The 22,831-nt window shown below is 30.8% G+C and overlaps 2 protein-coding genes across 2 annotated transcripts in view; one reads left to right on the forward strand and one right to left on the reverse strand.

Moving 5' to 3' along the window:
* Positions 1-4,431: 4,431 nt before the first annotated feature.
* Positions 4,432-8,819, reverse strand: LOC125075419 (odorant receptor 4-like). Its single transcript, XM_047687163.1, has 9 exons — positions 8,549-8,819; positions 7,997-8,149; positions 7,709-7,891; positions 6,528-6,711; positions 6,070-6,166; positions 5,143-5,244; positions 4,700-4,788; positions 4,561-4,627; positions 4,432-4,491 (listed from the first exon to the last, which is right to left on the reverse strand). Exons 1-9 carry the CDS (start codon positions 8,817-8,819, stop codon positions 4,432-4,434), a joined length of 1,206 nt encoding a protein of 401 aa, XP_047543119.1.
* A 9,419-nt stretch (positions 8,820-18,238) lies between these two features.
* LOC125071826 overlaps positions 18,239-22,831 on the forward strand; it is a 52,160-nt gene continuing 47,567 nt past the window's right edge. The window contains exon 1 of the mRNA XM_047682223.1: positions 18,239-18,410. The gene's annotated coding sequence lies outside the window, so the exon portion shown is untranslated. The remainder of the gene's footprint in view (positions 18,411-22,831) is intronic.

Raw genomic sequence — 22,831 nt, forward strand, 5'->3', positions numbered from 1 at the left:
CCTCCCATCAGATTATAGGACTGAAGGAATAGACAGTGCGTTTATGCAAAGGGTGTATTTGTCTATCAATGTAATATCATTGTAATATCAGTGATTGGTGCTAGAATATCTTCTGTGGTCAGGAGGACATCATCATCACTATGTAACAATGTATTTTGGTCAAGTATAATACACAAAACTATAAGGTGGGAAAACTCAATTAAAATAATTTTCAAAGGAAATTGTTCGATTAAATGAAACGGGTCCATTGAGGATTGAGATGTAGGATTTATCTAGTTACTTTAGTACTTTACATAAATTTTAACAAATATTCGAACTGTCTGCCTATTCAGCTGCAAACTATTCCTATGTAACATAGGACTTCCGCTGCAAATCCGAAGAACCATTGTTTACCTCGCCCTCGTATCTGGAGTAAATGTACTTGTTATAGCCACGAGTAAATCATCTGTAATAAATTTTACATCAAAGCTTCCACCCATTCCATCTCGAAGAATATTTACGCAGTCGAAACAATATTTGTAATTCAAAATGTTATTTAAAATAATGACGATTGACGACCTCTGTTTTTCATGGATGCACTGGTTTTCATGGTTACGCCACTCCGAGGTCCCGGATTCGATTCTCGGGATCCGGTTCCGAGTCGATGTAGAAAAAGTTCATTAGTTTTCTATTTTGTCCTGGGTCTGGGTGTTTGTGGTACCGTCGTTACTTCTAATTTTACATAACACAAGTGCTTCAGCTACTTACATTGGGATCAGAGTAATGTATGTGATGTTGTCCAATATTTATTATTATTATAATGAAATTACTAATTAAAATTAACTATTGAAATCTCACTGTTTATATGAGGAGAAATGTGAAAGTACATAATAATTGTGTACCAAAAGCTTTAGTAACCGTTTAATGACACATCAAACAGTGACCCAAAATTGCGAAAGTGAGGGCAACTAGCGCAAGTTATCATTACAACCCACTTCCTTAGGTCAGTGGTTCTTAAACTATTTGAATGTAGCCCCACTTAAAAAAAAATATTTCATTGCTTGGAAAAATTTAATTAAAGACGTAAAAAATAATTCTATTCTGGAAAAGCAAAAATAGCCAGCTAGCTATCAATTGTTACTTTTCATTTTCAGCCCACAGGAATCTACCACTAAGATTTGTCAAATTTCATGGTCTTGATATTACGTCATCTGAACAGCAGACAGGTAAACCCAGTTTCAAAAAATAATGGGCTGAAACATTATACACATCTTTAAAGACTAAAAGCATATAGGTAGGTACTTTATTTTTCCATGGAACTTTTAAGCTTGCATCGTGGGATTATCGGGGCCAGTGCTCTACGGATCATAAATTGAGAAGCAGTGTCTTAGGTCACCGAATACTGCTTAAGACCTCTGCTCACGCACCGGGCGGCGGGCCTTGTGACGCAGTGTTTATGATTATATAAAGTTTATTTTAATAATTTTCAACGCGTGTAGCGTTCAGATAAGATCATAAATAAGATATTACGTGTTAGATGTGTTTTTATTTAAACGACAAATGTTTGCAGGTGATAAGCTTGCAGTTATACTTTTACGCTTTTGCTGAGTTTACCTACCTATTATTAAAAAAACAGCACATCAAAACTCTTATGGTAATAAATGGCTATATTTTTGATTGAAAGTTATATATATAATTTAATTATTTTCAATATCAAAGCTGGAGCAAATTTTTCTACGTATGTAGAAAAATCTAAGCATTTTTTTTTAAATAATGTAATTTTTAAAGCTAGTGTTCATTTTAATAAAATTGTGAATTTTACGAATAAAAACTATTTTTTCCATTACACAGAATTTTCGTGGAAGAATTTTGTGCATTCAATTTAGGACTTGCAACCTTTGACTTGTCACGAACAAATCATTTTTTTCAAGTGGTCAATCTGAGAATAAAAAATGTGACATTAAATGAACTGTTACAACAGTTACACCGTAGTTAAATCAAAATGTTGCCTAGACGAACGCTGCATTTTATACCTAGTTAAAATACCTAACTGAAAAAAACTATCTATTCATCAAGCGAGTCAAACACTGTCTCTTTGTGAGATAAAATGATTTAAATTTAAGTACCTCGGTTAGAATAATAAAAACATAATTTATTTTCAGTTTTTATTTAGAGCCGCTGTTTTTTACGCCAACTTAAAAACTATGATTGTAAATCAATATTTCTTGAATTTATAACTGTACAAACTTTTTGATACTCACAACCAATAGTCCATTAGCAAGCAGGCTAAGTAGGTTTTAGTTTAAGGGATTTATTTGTTTCTTTAGTTATATTTGTAACGACTTAGGTACTTCGAACATTAAAGTAACCTCGAACGGAGGCTTTCTGATGCCAAAAACAAGTTTGCATGTTATCTTACTGATAGTTTATCTGCCTTCTCTTTCATTCTTTGAAATTAGATAGTGAATGATGAATCTAATTCCAAATACTTAAAAATTTTTTTTTAGCATTAGCAGCCTGTAAATTTTCCCACTGCTGGGATAAAGGCCTCCTCTCCCTTTGAGGAGAAGTTTGGAGCATATTCCACCACGCTGTTCCAATTCGGGTTGGCGGAATACACATGTGGCAGAATTTCGTTGAAATTAGACACATGCAGGTTTCCTCACGATGTTTTCCTTCACCGCCGAGCACGAGATGAATTATAAACACAAATTAAGCACATGAAAATTCAGTGGTGCCTGCCTGGGTTTGAACCCGAAATCATCGGTTAAGATGCACGCGTTCTAACCACTGGACTTAAAAATAATACTATGGAATAATATGATATTTCCTATAAAGAAATGTGTTAAATGAAATCCATTTAGTTATGATTTTATTGATTCGAGATGGCTCAGGGCTAGAAAACCTGGACCTTAATCGGATGTTGTAAAATTCACATTCAAAGTTACGTATTATATTTGTGTTGCTAATTTCTATCGTACTTAGTGTCGAAGGAAAATATCGTGAAACACAAGCTCCTAATCTTCTTCGTTAACGAAGAGAAGTCCTTAGACCAGCAGTGGAGATATAAGAAGAAAAAGGAATATAAGGAGACTGCTACTACATAGGGAATTAAAAATGAATGCACAGTAATATAAATGTAATTGAAACTTCTATATCTCTATAATGTTTTTTTTTATTGCGCGTCAAACACCTAAAAACTACTGAAGTATGACACTACGAAAAATCGACGGAGAATCGACTGCAGATAATAAGAAGTTTTATTTTTATTTTTAAATAAATCATCATCAAGCAATTCGATTATGTGTCTAAAGTAAAAAGCTCACTTGTTCCAAATTATTATGTTGTCACCCGATTTACCGATTATTTACGCACTAACAACGATTTACTTTTAAAACACAGTGACACACTAAACTTATTCAATCCCAATTTCCCAAAATTTAAAAACATTGTAAGGTATATTTATATCTACGATTCAATGATTGACTGTAAATACTTAATAACTTTTTGACAGATTTTTCTGAATTTATGAATTTAACTAGTTTTTTTCTTTTTTCGATGATTTTATTATTTGAATTTAATTTATTTTGTATTGATAATACTAATACTTAAATTATCTAAATAATATTCAATGTTATTTAGATAATTTAAGTATTAATATTACATAATGTCAATTTATTTTACTTTATATATTTACTGTAATTTATAAATTTGTGATTATTATATAAAAGAGCACCTGACTGTGTTAATATAATTGTTATGGGCATGCCGTGTACACATGCTTAGGAATGTAATCTAGCTCAAAATCGTGTAAGTCCGTAATTTTAATGTATGTTCTGATTTTATTCCTAGTTAGTTAGTTTGTATACCTATGAATAAATAAATAATTTTAGTACTTAGTACATTAAAATATACGTACTTCCTAGATTAGTTTTCATATTTTGTTAGTAACATAAAAATGCAGGTCATAAGGTAGGTATAAAGCGCAATTCACCAGAGAAATTCAGTATTCTACCCTAATAAAAGTTTTATTAATAATTATTAAATTCAAATGACAATTCACTACATCGTTACTAAATATTTATTACCAAGTTTTTTACCAATTTTCATTCATAATATTTTAGGATTAAGGTTAAAAAATTGGGAAAGTAGGAATGAGGACACATAACAAACATTTTATTACAGTTACCTTTAACGTTACACAAAATGTATCTGATCTCAAAACTTGGTTAATTTGAGAAACACTTTAATTTTTTTCTACAGATTCTCAAAAATTCACAAAATTATTTATTTACTTAAATAATACTCTCATTATTTGAAATTAAGGCTTAGAAATAGTAAATATTTTTTTTGTAATTTTTATAAATTAATTTTAACGCATGTGATTTATTTTATTTGTGACACTACAATCGAAATTATTTATTCACTGTTGCATCAATTCATTCCTACATTTCAGTTATCGTTGTACATTGTATATAGCAGTGCAAAATATGAGTAGGATCTCGTTAGGATCTGAAACATAATAAAATACCATAAATAAATGTTTAATTCATTCTATAATTAACAAAAATTATAACTTACTGAAGAGTATGTGACAAGAGAGATCTTTGTGAATTTCATTGCAGTAAATGCAATCGGCTTTTGAGATCTGTAAGATATCATTAAATGTATATATTATTATTTTAAATAATACATGTGATATTTAAATACAATAATTTACCTTAGTATTAAAAATGCTAAAGCACGACGACAACGTGGATTCATTTTATACCATCCGCTACTGTATACAGCTGCAGCAATATTTTCATTCTGGAAAGGAATAATGTAGTGTACACAGATCTATAATAACATATTAATTAGTATTAGATTTATATTTTACATAAATATATATTATCTGTGTATTTATGCATCTGTCATCTCGAGTGACAAACATCGCGAAAGCGCGGGAAAATAATATGTACAAAATGGGCGCGCGTTGTAGTCGGTGTGTGTGCACAGCGATATTTAAATATAATATCTAATTAATCTAATTGGAAATTTTACCTTACATGTGAACATTACAAATAGGAAAATACTAAATAATAATAAGATAGTATTATTTGACATAACTAGTAAATTTGAAAAAAAATATATACACTAAATACATATTATAATGTTACCAACCGCATGAAAAATGTCGTCCGCATACCAGCATAAAGCTCCGACTTGTATTAATGCTGATCCCAGAAAAAGTTTATTGCTTATCGCCATTAACGGTTCCAGTAACTGAGTAAAATATTAATTAGCCGCATTAAAAAATTACGCTTTGAAAAAAAAAAACAGTAAAAAACAAACCGGACTCTCGTGATAGTTTTTGTATTTTTTTTAATAAGCTAGTTAATAAATCAATTAAAAACCGGTTATAATAAATAATGGTTAACATCAGTATAAATGTATTATTGTTATAATTAAATTTCATTTCGATTGGAAGGGCGTATGAAAAATATACTAATAGAAATTGGCGAACGTTCGAGGAACGAAAAAGACACTAAATAAGTAGTAATGTCTTAAATCTTAATCCCATTGTCTTTGACAGTATCGCAGAAAGCTATATATGAGGGTCTATGTTAAAAAACTCTTATAATAATTACGTATATATAGTGGATTGGTGGTTAACAAAACTTATAACTTAATACTTAATACAATTCGATAGTTCATTTCGAGTATACCAATTTTCGTATCGTATTCGTAGATCCTAATAAAAAACTAAGTTATTTATATAATTCTCACGTGTGCATACATTAAATTTTCTGTGAATGTAATTAATAAAAAGTTTTTAAATTACTCATAAAGAGTTCGGTGACTCAACTAGCTACGATTATGTAGCACATTATTATATTGATTAGCTCGTATGTTGGCAGTTTTACTTAACATTTACATTTATAAATAATAAGTCTTATATATTTCATATAATGAGAGTACAAAAATTTGTTCGTTGGAGTTATTAGAGTGCTATATTTTTTTCGTCTAACCATTTATATATAAGTATTTTTTCTGAGCTGTTGTTCCTTAGTACACGAAACGTTGAAGATAAAGTTAATAAATACAAACCACAATGACGAAGACCACACAGCAGATATTAATGGAACTCATCACAATATTAATTAGATTACAAAGCGAGAAAGCTTCCTCCAAATTGTTGCAGTAGCTGCAAAAAGTGAATTTAATAAACACATCATTCAATTTTACACATAAATAATTTAAATATATTTTCATCTCATTAAGATATTTAATCAAAATAAAACATTACATTTTGAAAGTAGTTCCGATATGTCGAATATATTAACAGCTTTACTTACCTATAAATGTTATTTAGTTATACAACGCTGTGTCTTTTTCTTTCAAATGTTAAATCAAGTATGACGGAAAGAGATAAAATTAGTGCTTTACTAAACCCCAGCTTCACAACACGTATAGGTAAGGCAGCAGAAGTTGGTAATTATTTTACTATCACTAAAAGTTAGATGTTACAATCTATTCAATATATTGAAATCATTTACTTCTCTGACCTTATTAATCTTTGATGCAGCTTTATATTTGATTGTATTTCTTCATAATATTCTTCGTCAGTTTTCTTTATTGAACCCAATGATTCTAAACGACTTTGCAATATACGGAGGAGAAGAGCAATATGACTTGCCATTCCAGAAAATAGTAAGTCAGAAGATACCATAATCCAAACACAGGTCACTCCTAAGAATAATAATAATTAATGGTAAATATATTGATTTTAAATGCAGGAATGATTTTTTAACGAATGTACTTGGATATGGTTTATTTTAGGGTTCTTAAACACGTTTTTTTTTCTAATATAGATATGTACTTATATAAGTTTTGAAAATTATATTTAGATTGAGATTTGGAAGCAAGCTTAACGAATATTAAAATTTAAGTAAAATTAGCCTCAAATAAAACAGAAAAACACTCTTCAATAATTAAATCTAATTCTTTCATGAATTTATCAACAATCTCAAAAATATAACTTTTTAAATAAATGAAACAATAAATGGTATTTTTTTCAAATAATATTCGATTATCATGTTCTATGGCTAATTTCTTAATCTAAATAGCTTTATTATAAATTGCTTTCATCGAAAGTGTTTCAATTATACAAAGTGAATTGATGCTTGTTTTGAGTTCATGACGTGATGATAAATGTCTAGGTGCTATTTTTATACCTGATGACCTATTGAAATTATTATTAATGTTTAATGCAATATTCTCGTGTGATTCTTAAAATTATTTAGAAATCAATCAACTGATATTATTAGACTAGACTTTCAAACCAAATAGTATAAAAATTGATCGTTAGTTTATACTTATTTAAAAATTATAAATTCAAAATTAGTTTTTCAAGACTTTTGATATGTTTTTTTTATGACTTTTTATAAATAATATTTTTAATGAGTAATCTAAAAGTTTTAATGCATGGCAAATAAACGCTAGTAAATACGTTTAATTTAATTAATAAATGTAATCAAAATTCAAATAGCAGTCTCGAAATATCTAATAATACGAACTATAAAAAGCAGGTAATTTAATTTTATAATTGATATGAATATAACATAATATTCCTCTGCTTAATTTATATCCTTCCGGTTTCAGACATACCTAGTTATGGCATTATAAAATATTAACGATATTTTTCAAGCCCGCTGGCAATATATATATCGTAATTGTTTTAGCTCACCAGCGTATATTTCAAACAGGTAGACAGCGATATGAGCTATGGGTTGATGTTTGTCGAAGGGATACCAGGACACCCACACAAACCCGATCTGTGTATCCCGACCCTGCCAGACTCGGTAGAAATAAATTATAATTGGTGTGAAGTTATAAAACCATACACCCATAATATTTACGCTAAAGTACCCTGTAGTGGACAAAGAAAGGTCGAGAATAAGTAATAAATACAACTGAAAATATATAGAAACGAATATAAAAAAAATTCATTCGACAAAAAAAAATAATATCTTACATCGATGACTAACGCGCAAGGCCGTAAGGCTTTTTTCTTTATTTTGCGAAGCATCGTCATCAAGAGGGGGCATGGGCCATATTCCAGCTAGCTTTTCTATTAGTTCTCCAAATACTGTATTTTTATACCACAAGACGAATACTTTTGCGATACCTGTAAATATTTTAATAATTTTTTATATTTCTAAAAATATTAATCTTTCCACAATTTTTAGATTTCTTAAAAAATAAAAAATATATAAATTAGGGCTTGTTGGTTGTTACATAACTCGCCTTGTCAGGCACTTACATAGGTAAGTTCAATTATAGCGTATGTTGCAGTTCACTAGTCTATGCTCGTTTAGAAAAACGTGTACCGTGGGAAGTTTAATGCAGTGCGAGCGGATATTTTAAAGTTAATGGTGGCGACGACGGCAACAAAACACGAAATTAAGTGCAAAGTTGATCTGAACACAAATCATGTTACCTAATCGTTCGTGCTTTTATAAAAATAATTCTAGTAATAGATACAATAACAGTTAAAAACTATACAATGGTTTATAAAAAATCTTACTCAATGCGCCGTAACCAAAGGTATGAAAGAGCGGAACGACATCTTCGACACGAGGTGAGCTGGCGAACGTGAGGACTATGTTCATGAATTCACTGAAAACGTGACAACAGATACTACAGACGGATGCGACGAACATTAATTTTTGGCGAAAGTAAGCTGAGGTTGTTTTAGGTTTATCGAAAGATAAACCTATGCGCCGCATACTAAAAGTACTCAGCATCAAAGATTCATCTATTTCTATTTTAGCCGCTTTTATTGTAGATTCATCCATTTTTGACGTGCGTGTTATGTGAACGATTTTTAAGCATTGCGGTATGGATATCGATTGTACATTTTTAACCATAAAGGTTCTTGCAACTGAGTGTGTTAAAATCATAAACAAATAGAAAATATGTGTGTAGTGTCCGTCCGTTAGTTGATCTTGATATTGATATTGTTCATAGATATTGTTCTGCACGGTTAATTTATATCTTTAGTAAAACTTTTTAACGATATATTTAAGCGATTAAGATGACTATACGATTAATAATAGTTATTCTAAAATGTAAATAATATAATTGAATCAATTAGTAGTGAAAGTATGGTAAAAGTATATACATAAGTGGGAAGGCGTGTTTTGAGACTTTACAATGTTAAACTTCGAAACTTTATTATTCAGAAGAGGGTAAGGGTTGTCAGTTTAATACTTGTCTTTCTTTACGAACAAGGCTAGAATTATTTAATAAAATATATCGAGTTTTGTTGATTGTATATTATAACCTAGCGATCAGTCCTCACTTTACTCTTATTATTTATATTATTTTTAACGATCTTTTAAGAAACTGAATAAAATAGTTATTTAGCGTTCTTAACGTGCTTAGAACATGCTTAGAACATTTTAAACTAGAGATGCTTCAAACACGATATCCCTCGCTTGCAGTTATTTTCAATAAAATAATAGTGTACCGTTTCTCTTCGGTATGGTTAGTAATCTTTATTGAAATTTGGAAGCAAAATTTTCGATTGATGAGCAATATTCTCATATGTCGTATTCTATTAATAGTGATAATTGTACCGTAAGAAACATGAAAGACTATGTACACTTTGATTCAGCGTTATGTGTATATGTTATTTGTCAGTGTGTGAATGTGAAAAAAAAGGTGGTAGGTACCTACTATGTTATCGGCTCATGATTGTCTGTGAAGTCACTAGTATCCTGAAGACCGACCGATTTTATACATGTTTGGTAATAATTATACTATATCATTAATTGTATTGTCGATATAAATCTTTTCACATCTAGAAATACTAATAAATAATATAAATGAAAATAATAATAATTAATGTTATATATTAGCAATTGATTATCTTCATCGGTTACATATCAACCGTGCATACTTCCGCTTACCATGAATCACATAAGAAATTACTTTCAATATCAGTCACAAAAGTTACCGGATTACTTTGGTATTCAGGAAGCCAATGTCAATAATAAAAAATAAAATGGATATCACGATACATTTTACTAATTACCGTGATAATGTGGAGTCCAGGATGAGACCGATCTCAAGTTTTTAATCTGAAGTGAAAAAACAACTACCAAATTGTCGCTCCGATCTGTCGTTCCTATTAATAGTGAATTGCTCGCTAGCTTCTTTATAATAAAACATACCAAAACTTATCAGATGTCAAATTCGCTATCCGTGATTCAAAGAAAAACTTATTATTTTTATAGTAGGGCAGTGCAGGCTCATTAGAAATACTACTACACTTACTGATCAAATTATTATTATTTAGTAGTAGGCGGTAGAATAACTCTACCTATATTCTAGCATCCATAAAGCAATACAGATTGCTGAACTGCAAAAGGTGAGTGATCCAGTATAACCATAGGCACGAGGGACTGTGGGTGGGTTATCACTTACCATCCAGATCAATTTCGCCCCACGAAGAGAGCTCCCTCAAGACATGAGCGATGTAAAGAGTTAAATCGACACGATCCCGCAACCTCTCCGATCTGTGCCGAGCTGTAAAACTAGGTCCTCCCTTAGGGGCCCTCTCCTCCCTTAGGGTAAGTTTCTGCAACGTTAAAAAAAGAGGTATATTTTGAATATGATCAGCTTAATAACTCTTATTCTGTTAATGTTCGGGGATCGCTGCAATAAGGTTTTGTATGACTCCATTTGTCTTCTTTTTATCAATAAAAAGCACGACCGGTTAAAAAGTAACGATATATTATTAATGCTAATTGGTATTAAGTACTTGCTATTTTTCTTGTTGAAATATAGCTACGTATTAATCTCGAGACATAAATATAGTCTACTGAGTGTACCGTAGTGGGATAAGTATATACTTTACAAAGCATGACGCTATAATTCATTTGTAATGTTATTAATATGGTGCAAACACGTATATAATTTCCAGACATATTCTAAACTATATGCGAATATAACTAGATAGTTGTTAACTGTTGATAGACGACGATTGAATTTAACTGAAATTTTACATAATTGAATATTTGGTTTGAATTTTGAATGAAATTCAGAAATCAAATTCAAAAATCTATCAGTGATATATCAGTTGTGATGTGCTATGGCACATCACAACTGATATATCTTATGACATATCTTATGCATTGAAGACAAATCTAGACTGGTTAATTACTGGATGGATGGACACCATATATTGAGGATGTTGGAAAAGAAACAAAATCTGTAGTTTTCAAATAAATAGCCTGTTAGAAAACTATATTAGTGGATAATATTTTTTTTTAATATCCAGTTAGCGTTCTTAGAACGCTCCGACCATCCCTAACAAAGATTATATCAGTACATTATCTCTCTAGGAAAGATTTAATCCTGGCTGTTGATATAAATTAACACATATATTAACCTACATACTTATTAATTGATTTAATTTATCGATTGCGGAAATTACCATATATGAATCCGACTAATCCAAATCCGATAACTTTATCGGCATTGAAATGTTTTAATTGACAATTTTTAGTAATGGGCGGCCATGGACACGGATTGAAGTGATTTAAGAATTTCCCGCTAGAGATGGCGGTGTTTCGGCAAATTTAGCACGCAGCCGCGCTCCGTGGCGCACTTTACAGTTCGCCACCGTTACGCGGCGATTAAATTGCGCACGCGTACCATGAAAGGTACCGTCCCAATGATTGCAGCGCTGTACATATGTCACTCCACTGCTTCGACTGTCATCTGTTTCAATACATACGATTGAAAAGCAAAGATACTTTCTAACAAGTATTTACATAGTATTCGTTCCATTGACTGAATTTTATGCTTTTATTATAAAGACCCCTGCAATGATCTTTTTCACCCAGAGGGCAAAGATGCTCCAGTAAGAAATTAAGGAGTTATAGCGTCCGCATTCCCCAAAAGACCAGAACAGTTTTCGAGAAGCTTTCGAGAAGAAGGATCAAAGGGTTTCTGACGTTCTGAGGTTTGTCAGCCACAGCTGTCATCTGTCACACAAAGACGATAACTAATAAAATTAAGAATAATTGAATTTAAAATTAGTATATGTAAAGTAATATATATAATTTAATACAATATAAATTATTATTAATAATAAAATAAATGAAAAATACACCATAAATCTGAAATGCTATATCTATGTATAACGTAATTTCTACAAAATTGCTAAATAAAGACTGTTATTCTTGGAATAAATTTCATGTAACTATTAATTTTGGTATGTCTGTTACTCGATTTTATAGGAGAGGATCTATAAAAATCATCTTAAATTATTCAATTACTCCAATGACGGTAAAGAAAGCTTTAAACAGTACTTACTGTTTAAAGTTAATGTATCAGGGATAATAGTAATTAAACGATCGATCGATCCAGACCATGAAACAAGAAATTTGAATCAAGCGATAGCCGAGTTTCTTTCGACGATTCTCCTCAATTCTAGACTGTTTTATTTTCCGGCTGCTCCGGTAGTTTTATTTTGACTGTCAAAATGAAAGTGTAATGCTTGTGTATTAATAAAGAAAATAGATTTTAATTTGAGAGACGTTTTACAGACCTGTTGGTTTGTGGATATTCTGTAACGTCAAGTAAATTTTTTTGTTGTTGTTGTTAACAAAACACACAAGAAATTGAAATCAAAATAATAAAAAGGGCTATTGAATCAACATTTTATCATTATATTTATCATTTGCAAGATAATATTACATTTAAAGTTATCACCGGTCTTGCCTGTGTTTTATTGAGAAGAACAGACAACGATATAGTTAGTTACTTTTTTCTACCAATTAAATACGTTTTCATACCTTCTACTTAGGTTTTTTAATTAGACTATTAAATTTATATATATATCCTCGAGAAAATCAATTCTAACTCTAGGCTTTTTTTCGACTTTATTACAAGATAATATAATCTTGTATTGTTTATAATATATGCATATTATAGTGGTTTTAAGTTTTCTGTGTTTGTTAGGAATTATTAAATTGAAAATATAAAATTTCTGCGGAGATTTATTATTAAATACCAATTTTTATAGATTTTGCGGAGTCAGAAACATAGTGTTATAAGGTGGTCTTTTTATGTTTTAGATCAAACTCAACCCTTAAAAGCATAATGTATATGTTATTATCTTTAATTTTGAGCCCAAGCAGAATAAAATATAAGATTTGCAATTTTGCTTTTTCCTTATAAGGAGACTTTTTCTATCAAATGAGCAACACATGGCATGCTCGCCACTGCCCACAGACATTATAACTCTAAGAAATATTAACCATTTCTTATCTCAAAATTACTTATGTCAAATTACTTTTTTGTCCTAAGTGCTGTCGAAACACTTAGTCCTCAGAGTAATGGTGCAAAAAGCTTCATCAAAAGTATAACACCTCGCCTTATTGCCTCCACTAGTGACAGGAGGGCTGGTTCGTTTTTAGCCCAGAGGATCGGAATTGCGATTCAACGGGGAAATGCTGTTAGCATTCTTGCCACCATTCCAAGCGGTCAAGTACAGTAACTATTTTTAATTCATATTTGTATATATTTAAGCACTTAATGTTGTTAATTCTTATGTTAGTAAATTTCAGTCATATCTTTGAATAAATATAATATCCATTTAATATTTGTAAATATTATATATCTGGTAAACATTTATCATTACTAGTAGCACAGTATGACATATTCAATGGACGCGCAATACAATATAGATTTAAATTTCTCCAACGTCTCTGACCACCATTTGCTTTATTTAACATCTCCACGGCTGCAATTATAATATTCAATTCTATTATGCTACCTGACAGAAATCGGTTAAGTGTATTTCAGACGCAAGTTCAGTTCAAAATAAAATTAATAATCGTCGATCTCTCCAAGTAAAAGTGCTACGTATTATCAGTGCTTGGACGAGCGACCCAGATCTGTCTGTTGGGCACGCAGCTCGAGCAAAAACATCTAACAAATGGACGCCAAATAAAAGGTGTTAAAACGAAGTGAAATAGATATTATAGGTATCACGTCCATTCTTCGATAATAGGCGATTAAGAATAACAAACAACGCGGCGTTATCGTGTGATCTTAGATAATTATTTATTACTAAAAATATGATCAAAGAAATGTATTAAAAAATGCGTGCACCGCAATGTGTGTAATGACACGTGAAAGAAGTGAAACCTGCTTTCCGTCAATTATGTTTGTTATTTTTTAGTTTATTTTTTTTTTTAATTTCAAACGTTACTTTTATATGTTACCCGCAAATTCGACCTTGAAATTTTGCTCCCATTTCATAAAATATTTTCACTTTAATAAAAATAACTGTAATATTATTTATACGAATGTTGTTTATGACTATAATAATTGAACCCGACCCCTTGTCCACAGCGTTCGCGGGAATGCCTTATCGTGTCATAATGGTTTAAGTGCTGCAGCATTAACACAATAACCCACATGAGAAACATTAATATTGGAAATTGCTTATATGTATGCGATATAGAGATTGATATCACATTTGCCAATTTAGTTTCTACGTCTGTGTGTCGATCGTGATTCAGGTTGTAATTTAGATGTGCAATATAGACGCATAATTACTATGGTAGACGCTTATCTTAAAATAAAAGAAATCTTATATTTATTAACAGAAATGTTATATTTTAAATTAAACCATTTTTTTTTATAACATAACATACATATATAATTGTGTTAAACTAAAATGTCTGTATTTTTAGATGTTGAAAAAGAGTAACTACTGAGTTTCTAGCTGGTTCTACTCGGTAGAATCTACAGTCCGTCGGTCGTCGGTAGTTTGTTAAATGACGAGTCAAAAGTGTTTGTAAAAACCTACTTGAACAAAGTATATTTTGATTTTGATTTTGATACTTATAACTCTAAAAGTAAATGTTTGAGTACATTATACCCGTTCACTAATAATAATAAATATTCATTTCATAGTTAAAATATTACATTTTAGACGAAAAATATTCACAAAAAACTTGATATCGGTGAACTAATCCTAACGCCTACATTGATAATAATAAATAATCGAATCTTCATACCATTTATATACAATGTCACAGAAGTTGTTACAATTTTAAGGTGTATAATTACTATTGCAGGAAAAAGAATCACATAGCGGTAACAGCTAATGAAAATTACGGTAAACAGAAAAAATAACAATATCATCTTACACTGATAATGCAGCCAAGTAAGCGGAATAGCTTGTACTAATTTTTAAAAGATTAAAAACCAGAGAAAACAATTTAGCCACTTCTATAGCACTGCAGCGCGCCATAGTCTTTCTTCTTATTGCCTTTCTGTCACAGAGACGTACCGACTCATTATACTGGCTGCAATGACTTACATTCTGTTTCTTAGCCGGAGCCTTCGGCGCTACGAGGTAATTATTTTTGGAAGCGAGTAATTGAATCTGGCTCGAATAAAAACAGATAGGGATTGCCGTGCGCGATGTAATTTAAGATTTTCATCTTACAGATAAGTGGCGATGAGAATTACGCGAATCAACACATTAACTTTCACTAGTATATCGTTTCGAACTTGGCCTTAAATCTTCTTTCGGAAACCACAGGAAGTGAGATTAAAAAGCCGTCTGCGTGGTCTCACGTTTTGTACAATTTTTATTGTATCGGTAATGTTATAAAGTAGATAGTGCTAGAAACTATAATTTTGTTTATATGCAGTCTGTTATTTTTCAAGCCATTGTTTTTGATCGAATATATTAAATACACTTGTCGGCTGCGGCTTCGCTTGTCTTTGATAATTTTATATTCTTTAAACCAAAATTAAGTTAGATTTTTTAGGTATTATTATTAAGGTAGTTTAATAACATAAATCTTTAAGTTACTTAGTAATGCTAAATGTATTTTGTAAACTTCTGTAACGTTAATTTAAATAAGCCACATGTATGTTATCTAAGCAAGTTGGTTCTGATGAAAAACTGTACCCGCATAACGAAGTGCGGTTGAATGTAAACTTCAGCAAAGCTTAACGAAAAAATGAAGATGAAAATCGTTTAATTTACAGTTCCAGAATAATCTTCCCACGTAAAATTATTCTTTGTTTCACATTGCTTGAATGAACTAAGCTGTTCGTTCACACGTCTCCATCGTTCTTGTTTCGATAAGAATTTAATGTGATTATGCGATCCAGTACTCCAAGCTTGATATATAATTACAGCATAATATATTACATAAGAGTTAAATAATTGAAGATCTACTTGTATTTCTTGCTTCTTTGATGTTAAGGTATAGTCCTTAACATCAAAGAAGCATCGAAGTTTATATGTTATATTCAAATTTACGTTCTTTTATAAAAAAAGTGATATTTTTATTTTTAATCGATTTCAACACGAGAAGGATCTATATTCCATGTTATTACCATCTGATTAATTTATATTTAATCTACTTGGTTAGAAAAATATTGTAAGGAAACCTCCACCAACCTGTATTAGATCAGCGTGGTGGAATAATCTTCAAACCTTCTCCTTAAGATTAGAGGAAACCTTAGCCTAGTCTAAAGGTATTAACAGGCGATTACTTCTTGCTATACCTTTTTTCAAAACCACTGGCTTATGATTATATATATTTATGTATATTTAAAGTCAAACTAACTATTCAACAGTCACTTAACGATAATTGCAAGGCACTTCAATAATTTTATGAGCATAAATAGCAATTAGCCGATACTTAAAATTTTAACTAAACAAAATAAGACGAATTGAAAATATAACATAAAAAATATATGTAGGTGTTACAATACAGTTTCAAAAACTTTTTTTTAATAGACGTTGAACGTCTTCAAAGTATTGATATATAAATATACATAAAATGCGCGAATATTATCCATTTAATCACCATAAATGAATACTACTTATTTACATTTACATTCACTATTATAATAGTACTTATGATCTATTTTAATCTAGTGTGCAATGAATTAACTCCGATATTACAATTTATATTATATTAGTTTCAGGTTCAGGGGTCCACGACCAGTGTTGCTAATACAAATAACGTAGATTAAGAAATATTGTAAATAAATTGTGTACGCTTGTTTTTGGGTGTAAATAAAATTATTATTATTCTATTGTATTTATTTTATATTTACTAAATACACCAATAACAATAAATTCTATAATAAGAAATGCTTGTTAATCTAAATTTATATAATATTATGAGGTATATATAATCAAATTATTGAAAACGACCGGTTGTTTATAGCTGAAATAAGCCCGCCAATTTTAGGTGTCGTAAGAACCGTGTAAGGGAAAAGTTTGCTTAAGGCGAATTTAGCGCCTCAATAAAGGGTGCTCTATGGACGGCGGAATCAAGTCACCAGCAAATGGGTTCTGATGACGTCGGTTTGTAGCATAACTTTTCTTGTCGTGTTATTTCACTGCGCTCATCCCTAATTAATGAGATAGAAGAAAGTTATTGACGAATTAAGAACTTCCTTACAATAGTACCGAGGCTGCTTTTCTATTATTACAGATATTGGTTGCAGACAAAATCTGTTATTTCTGCACCCTCTTGTAAAGTTATCTTTAAATGACTTATGAACTTTTTTATCTAGTGGATTTTTTTCCAAGGCATAATGATATTCGAATCATATATTAATTTATTTTACTGAAATAGTATAGTGTATTTTGATCAATGAAAAACGAGGCTGTAACTTATAAAAGAAAATGACTTGGCAAACTTCGTGACAGAATGACGGAAAATGTTTTACAATTTAAATGAATGAATGTGATCAATGAATGAATTTTATCTTTTTTATTATTTCATTCGTAAAATCGATAACGGATTACTAAAAATCAGCCATCCAGGATCCAGGATTCTTGCGTTAGTTATAATTGTTTCTATGTCCACTTCGACGGTACAGGCGCAGGAATGTCGCGGTTACCCGGTCTACCTTTTTGTGTCGATAGCAATTCTCGCTGCTATTTAGAGTTCCGTTGTCCTGTGCTTTATTCAGGCTTTACCAGCGTTAGAGCCAGCAAATTGCAGTGTTCAGCTTCGGGCGCTTTATTGAAAATTCGATCTATCTGTTACAAAATGATTGCAAAACAAAAATACATGTTATGCGTACGTTGGAAGAGTTAAAGTTGCATGGCTCCTACGCCCGTTGGTGTCCGTTATCCGGCGTCAGGTTACGGTCACGTCTATAAAAGACGGTGGCGTCTTCTTCACCGTTTCATTCTGTTTGAGACGCCTCGGCTGCGTGCTCCCGTGTGCGCGCCCGTCTCTCTTGTGCCGGTATCGCGAGCTTTCTGCCTCTTCTTCGCAGTAGGGTTAGGTTTAGGTTTTAGTGCTCGCGTTTTAAAGGACAGTACGTGTATTCATTTGAACTTGCTCGTGTTATTGGTGTCCTTGAAGCTGTCACAGGTATGTTTGTGGTTAAATTCGATTGTATGATTATTATTAAAATTGTTTCGTTTATGTTTTATATGAAATTCGAAACATATAAGTTATAGAAGTATGTAATTAGAGGTTAATATATATTACTACGATTGTAAGTTTACGCTATCACAACGTCATGTCACATTTCTTTAATTTTCGAAAAAAGTCAATGTAATGCCATTGGAAGATAAAGGCAAAGATGTATCTATCGTTCTAATTTTAATGGTTTCCTTTGTAGTACTTACTGGTATTTTGTAGTTTACATTAATATGGTAGTTAACTCAGAAAATGATGAGTTTTCTAGTGTCTAGCTAAATGTTTGAAAGCATTTATATTATGTCTAAAAGGTTAAATCAAATAATAATCAGTAAATTCTTTTATACGATATGAAATATGTTATTTCAATTTTACTAGACCAATTTTATTTAATACTTTCAAAATTTTATATTAAATATTTCAGCATTTTGCAATACACGATTGCCTATAACAAGTTAATCAGCACATGTAGCCCCAAATGTCGATTCCAGTAATCTATTTCAAATGGTTTTTTTAAATTTAATGAAACAGACCTTTATTCCTTTGCTAAAATATTAAAAGAAATGGCATTTAAAAACCTTGATATATATAAATAAAGTTGAGTTACTCAGAAAATTGTTTCACTAATACTCTAGGAATCTTCAATGACAAAAACGTAAGTGAATCAACCATGGTATATTCGAGGTACCAGAGGAGATTGAATTAAAGTTCCATTACAATATTTCAGCGTTGATGCAACGCAATTATATTACACCATAAAATTAAGCTATATAAAAGCTATACGTTATAAATTGTATTCGCACGGTGCAGTGCGCTTTACCCGGATAGGTAAACGTACATTATTGGGAAGAAGATGATAAAATGATTACTGTCATTACCAGAGAATTACGTGACGGTCTTGCCATTACATGCACTCGTAACTGTTACAACGCTATTGTTGATTATATTTTTTTTTCCTATAATAATAGCAAATAGCTTCGAATATTTTTTTTTCGTGAGGGAAAAGTAAAAGTTTCATTTCACCGGTCCATTAATCAATTATTTCCGACGCTATAATGTATGGACTTTATAAAAAAAACAGCCTATCAATGAGTAAATCTACGATGGTATTACTTTCCTTTCGGCCTCTATCATACGTATTGATATGTATAAAATCATTGATGTAATTCGCTTAGATGATTTAATACGCGTTTAGGATTTCGGATATTTGCAAACATCATATATTATTATTACGTAGAAAACAGATTAACAACTTAACGAGGACAAGTCTTTAATTCGGAACTGGTTCTAAGACAAGTTAGTTGTACTTGGGCTTATATTAAAAAATGTTAGATAATAAAAGGTTATTGCCTTATTTTTTTGTTATTTAAGAACTTCCGTTGTATATTATAATATAGTCTACATGTGTTAAAATAAATTTAAATACTGTACGTTATTTAATACCTACTTATTCGTATTAACTAATCAAATCATCCGATACCATTCGTATGCATTGATTTATTTAATGTTAAATTGAGAATATTCTATATTTAAATTTAAATTTATATGGATTATAATTCAGATTTTTAATAATGATTATTAGCATTCTCCGTAAGCACAATATTAACGCATATTTTACACATAAATACGAAGTTTAAAAATACAGTCGGTAGAATAATGGAATATACAAAAAGGATAATATCAAATAATCCGTTCAATGAACTTAGTGACGAGGCGTTGTAAAAACATAACTAAGATCATATGAGTGGGCGTAGAACCATACAACCAGTTGGTTTTTTGCGGGCAAGTGCAGGCGACCTTGACCGTATGTGCTCCCAAATCTCACATCGGCCCAGTTATGATGAATACTTTATTAAAGATTGTATAGCTGTACTATTTATAACTGAGATAACAATAACAGGTGAAACTTAGATTGGAGATACGTATCGCTTTAAGTTTATTCATTCATTTCTTGTTTATACGACGTACATGTTATATTATATGAGATTTTTTATGGAACTAGATGAGGAATTCCCAAATTATTTCAACCTTGAAAATTCTTATGTGAGTGTTTTTAATTTTTTTTTCATGTAATCCTGTTTAATAAGACACTAAAAGGGTTTTATGCAATATCATTGCACTTTTTATATTGATAAATACAGATCTAAAACATAAATATATACTGTCTAGAATATTTTTGAGTCATCGTTATTAAACTTATATATGACCAATACGTAGGTATCTTATTATAAAAAATATGACAGGGCAAATGAAGCACTCACATAAAGCGTGTTTTGAATCTAACAAGGATTTCGAATGGATAAAACTTGATCGTATTATTTTATTCACATTTTCGAATGAAAAATATACTTGATTACATTCATTCATTCCATCTTAGTCTTTCAAATACAATCCTCCTTGCTCAATGTGATCACTTGGCAAGGGTTATGTGATTGATGGCTTTCGAGTGCAATTTCCAGCAGCTGCATCTACGGCGCTAGAAACGTTTGATGTCATCTGTCACTGTAATTTATTGCCCCTTGTTACCGATCTTTGTTCCTTTACCAAGGATAAATTACCTAGGGACAACACGGCGGGATTACGTGTCATTATCTGTGATTTAAACTTGCATATATGTCATGTCATAGTCACAAGTACTTTGGGTTGAACAAAAGAAACCTTCATGTCATGTTGGGTGAAAGTGTGCGAAATGAAAATTATTGATGGTATTAAAGATTTCTTACCTTCAACATATACATATGTATATCATTTAAATATGATAGATAGCGGTAAATGTTATTGCCTTGGATGGGATGTTTATCTTTCAGTTTAGATCTTTATTTACATTTTTGACGTCAGTTATTAGGGCATCTCTCTATATTCGCTTAAGGTCAAAAATGTTATTATAAATTTCTGACTTTTGCATTGATTATACATTACATATTCTAATGTTTTCATTCGAATGTTTTCACTGACGATGACGATTTGACGATAATCTATATCGTCAGATCGATGCGTGTATGACAAATTACATATATGTATTATTATAGAAGTAGGTAGACTTTCGCGTTTTTTAATTTGTAGGTCGCGTGGAGTCACGGGACACTGTGGCAAATCCATTACACTACACAATAGTAATGTTTCACCAGCTACGTGATTCAAACTCTCAGTGAAAGTTATATTTGTGTCGTTTTGTCAAATTTAACTACCGTTATATACTCGCGAAAATAACAATTGTCAAAATGATACTGTTTTTAGTATTTTACAACTTCTAAACGAGCAAAAGTAAAACTACTTTTATTTTTTGAGCACTTCTTTTGCTTTTTTGAGAGATAATCAGAGAAATTATTTATAGGAAGATCATTGTAATTTAGTATGAGCTACACGTTATGTGTAATATACACACAGATACAATAGAGTAATGTATACATATACTATGTAAAAATATTTTTTTTTTAAGCTTGTAATAATTATCGATTCAGCTAAAATTCTTAATTTTGCATTTTACAAATGAAAAAAAAAAACGTTTGTAAAATTTCCGAAAGGAGTCATTGTCCTCTTTTTTAAATTAATGACCTAAACAAATATTGTTTGAAATACTAAATCCCGTATAGGGCGTCCGTGCGCTTCGTCACGAAAATATCGACCCACGCAGTAAGCACACATGTCGTATCGCACAAACCAAAAGAGTGGAATTCTAAAAATTTTTGTCTAACTGTACTCTTTGGGCACGCGGCCGCGAAATGATATGTCTGTGAAAAATGTTGCTTCTTCTACGTTCTTATATTGTAATTCACATTCCGAGAGTGTGCAAAGTTTAATTGAAGAATTCTAACTTGATAATGTATAATTTTATGTTCTTAGTTAATTTTATTATTAAAAAATAAAGGTTTAAATTTAATTTATTTGTCATTTATTTTATTTTTGAGATAATAATTAATGTATAAACAAAATAAATAATAAAGTCAGTCTTAAAAATAGCTCACATAAAGATGACGTAAATAATATACGAGGTAATATGTCATCTATTTTATTGCGATTGTTTAACAACCAAATAAACTCGAATAAATAGACTTTTAAACATTACGTACTTATTGTCTACTGAAACATGTAATTCAATTATTTTAATGTGTAATTTAAGACTTCTAGTATCTCGGATGACTTCAAATTGCAGTAATTGTATCCTTTGCTTACTGCGGCTTAGATGCAAGCTCACAGACTTCTAAAAAAAAGACGTTATTATTTTCAGTGCCATTTTATGATAGAATTATATGGCTATTTGATTATGTTGGAAGTATGCAATCTGGAGTCGTCATAGCGGGTAATCGTAGACTCGTTGATGTTATATCATAGACGTCATAGGTTCGTTGTACTTTATCATTACTTAATTT

This window comes from Vanessa atalanta, chromosome 2 (assembly GCF_905147765.1).
Source record: "Vanessa atalanta chromosome 2, ilVanAtal1.2, whole genome shotgun sequence".
Taxonomy (NCBI): Eukaryota; Metazoa; Arthropoda; class Insecta; order Lepidoptera; family Nymphalidae; genus Vanessa; species Vanessa atalanta.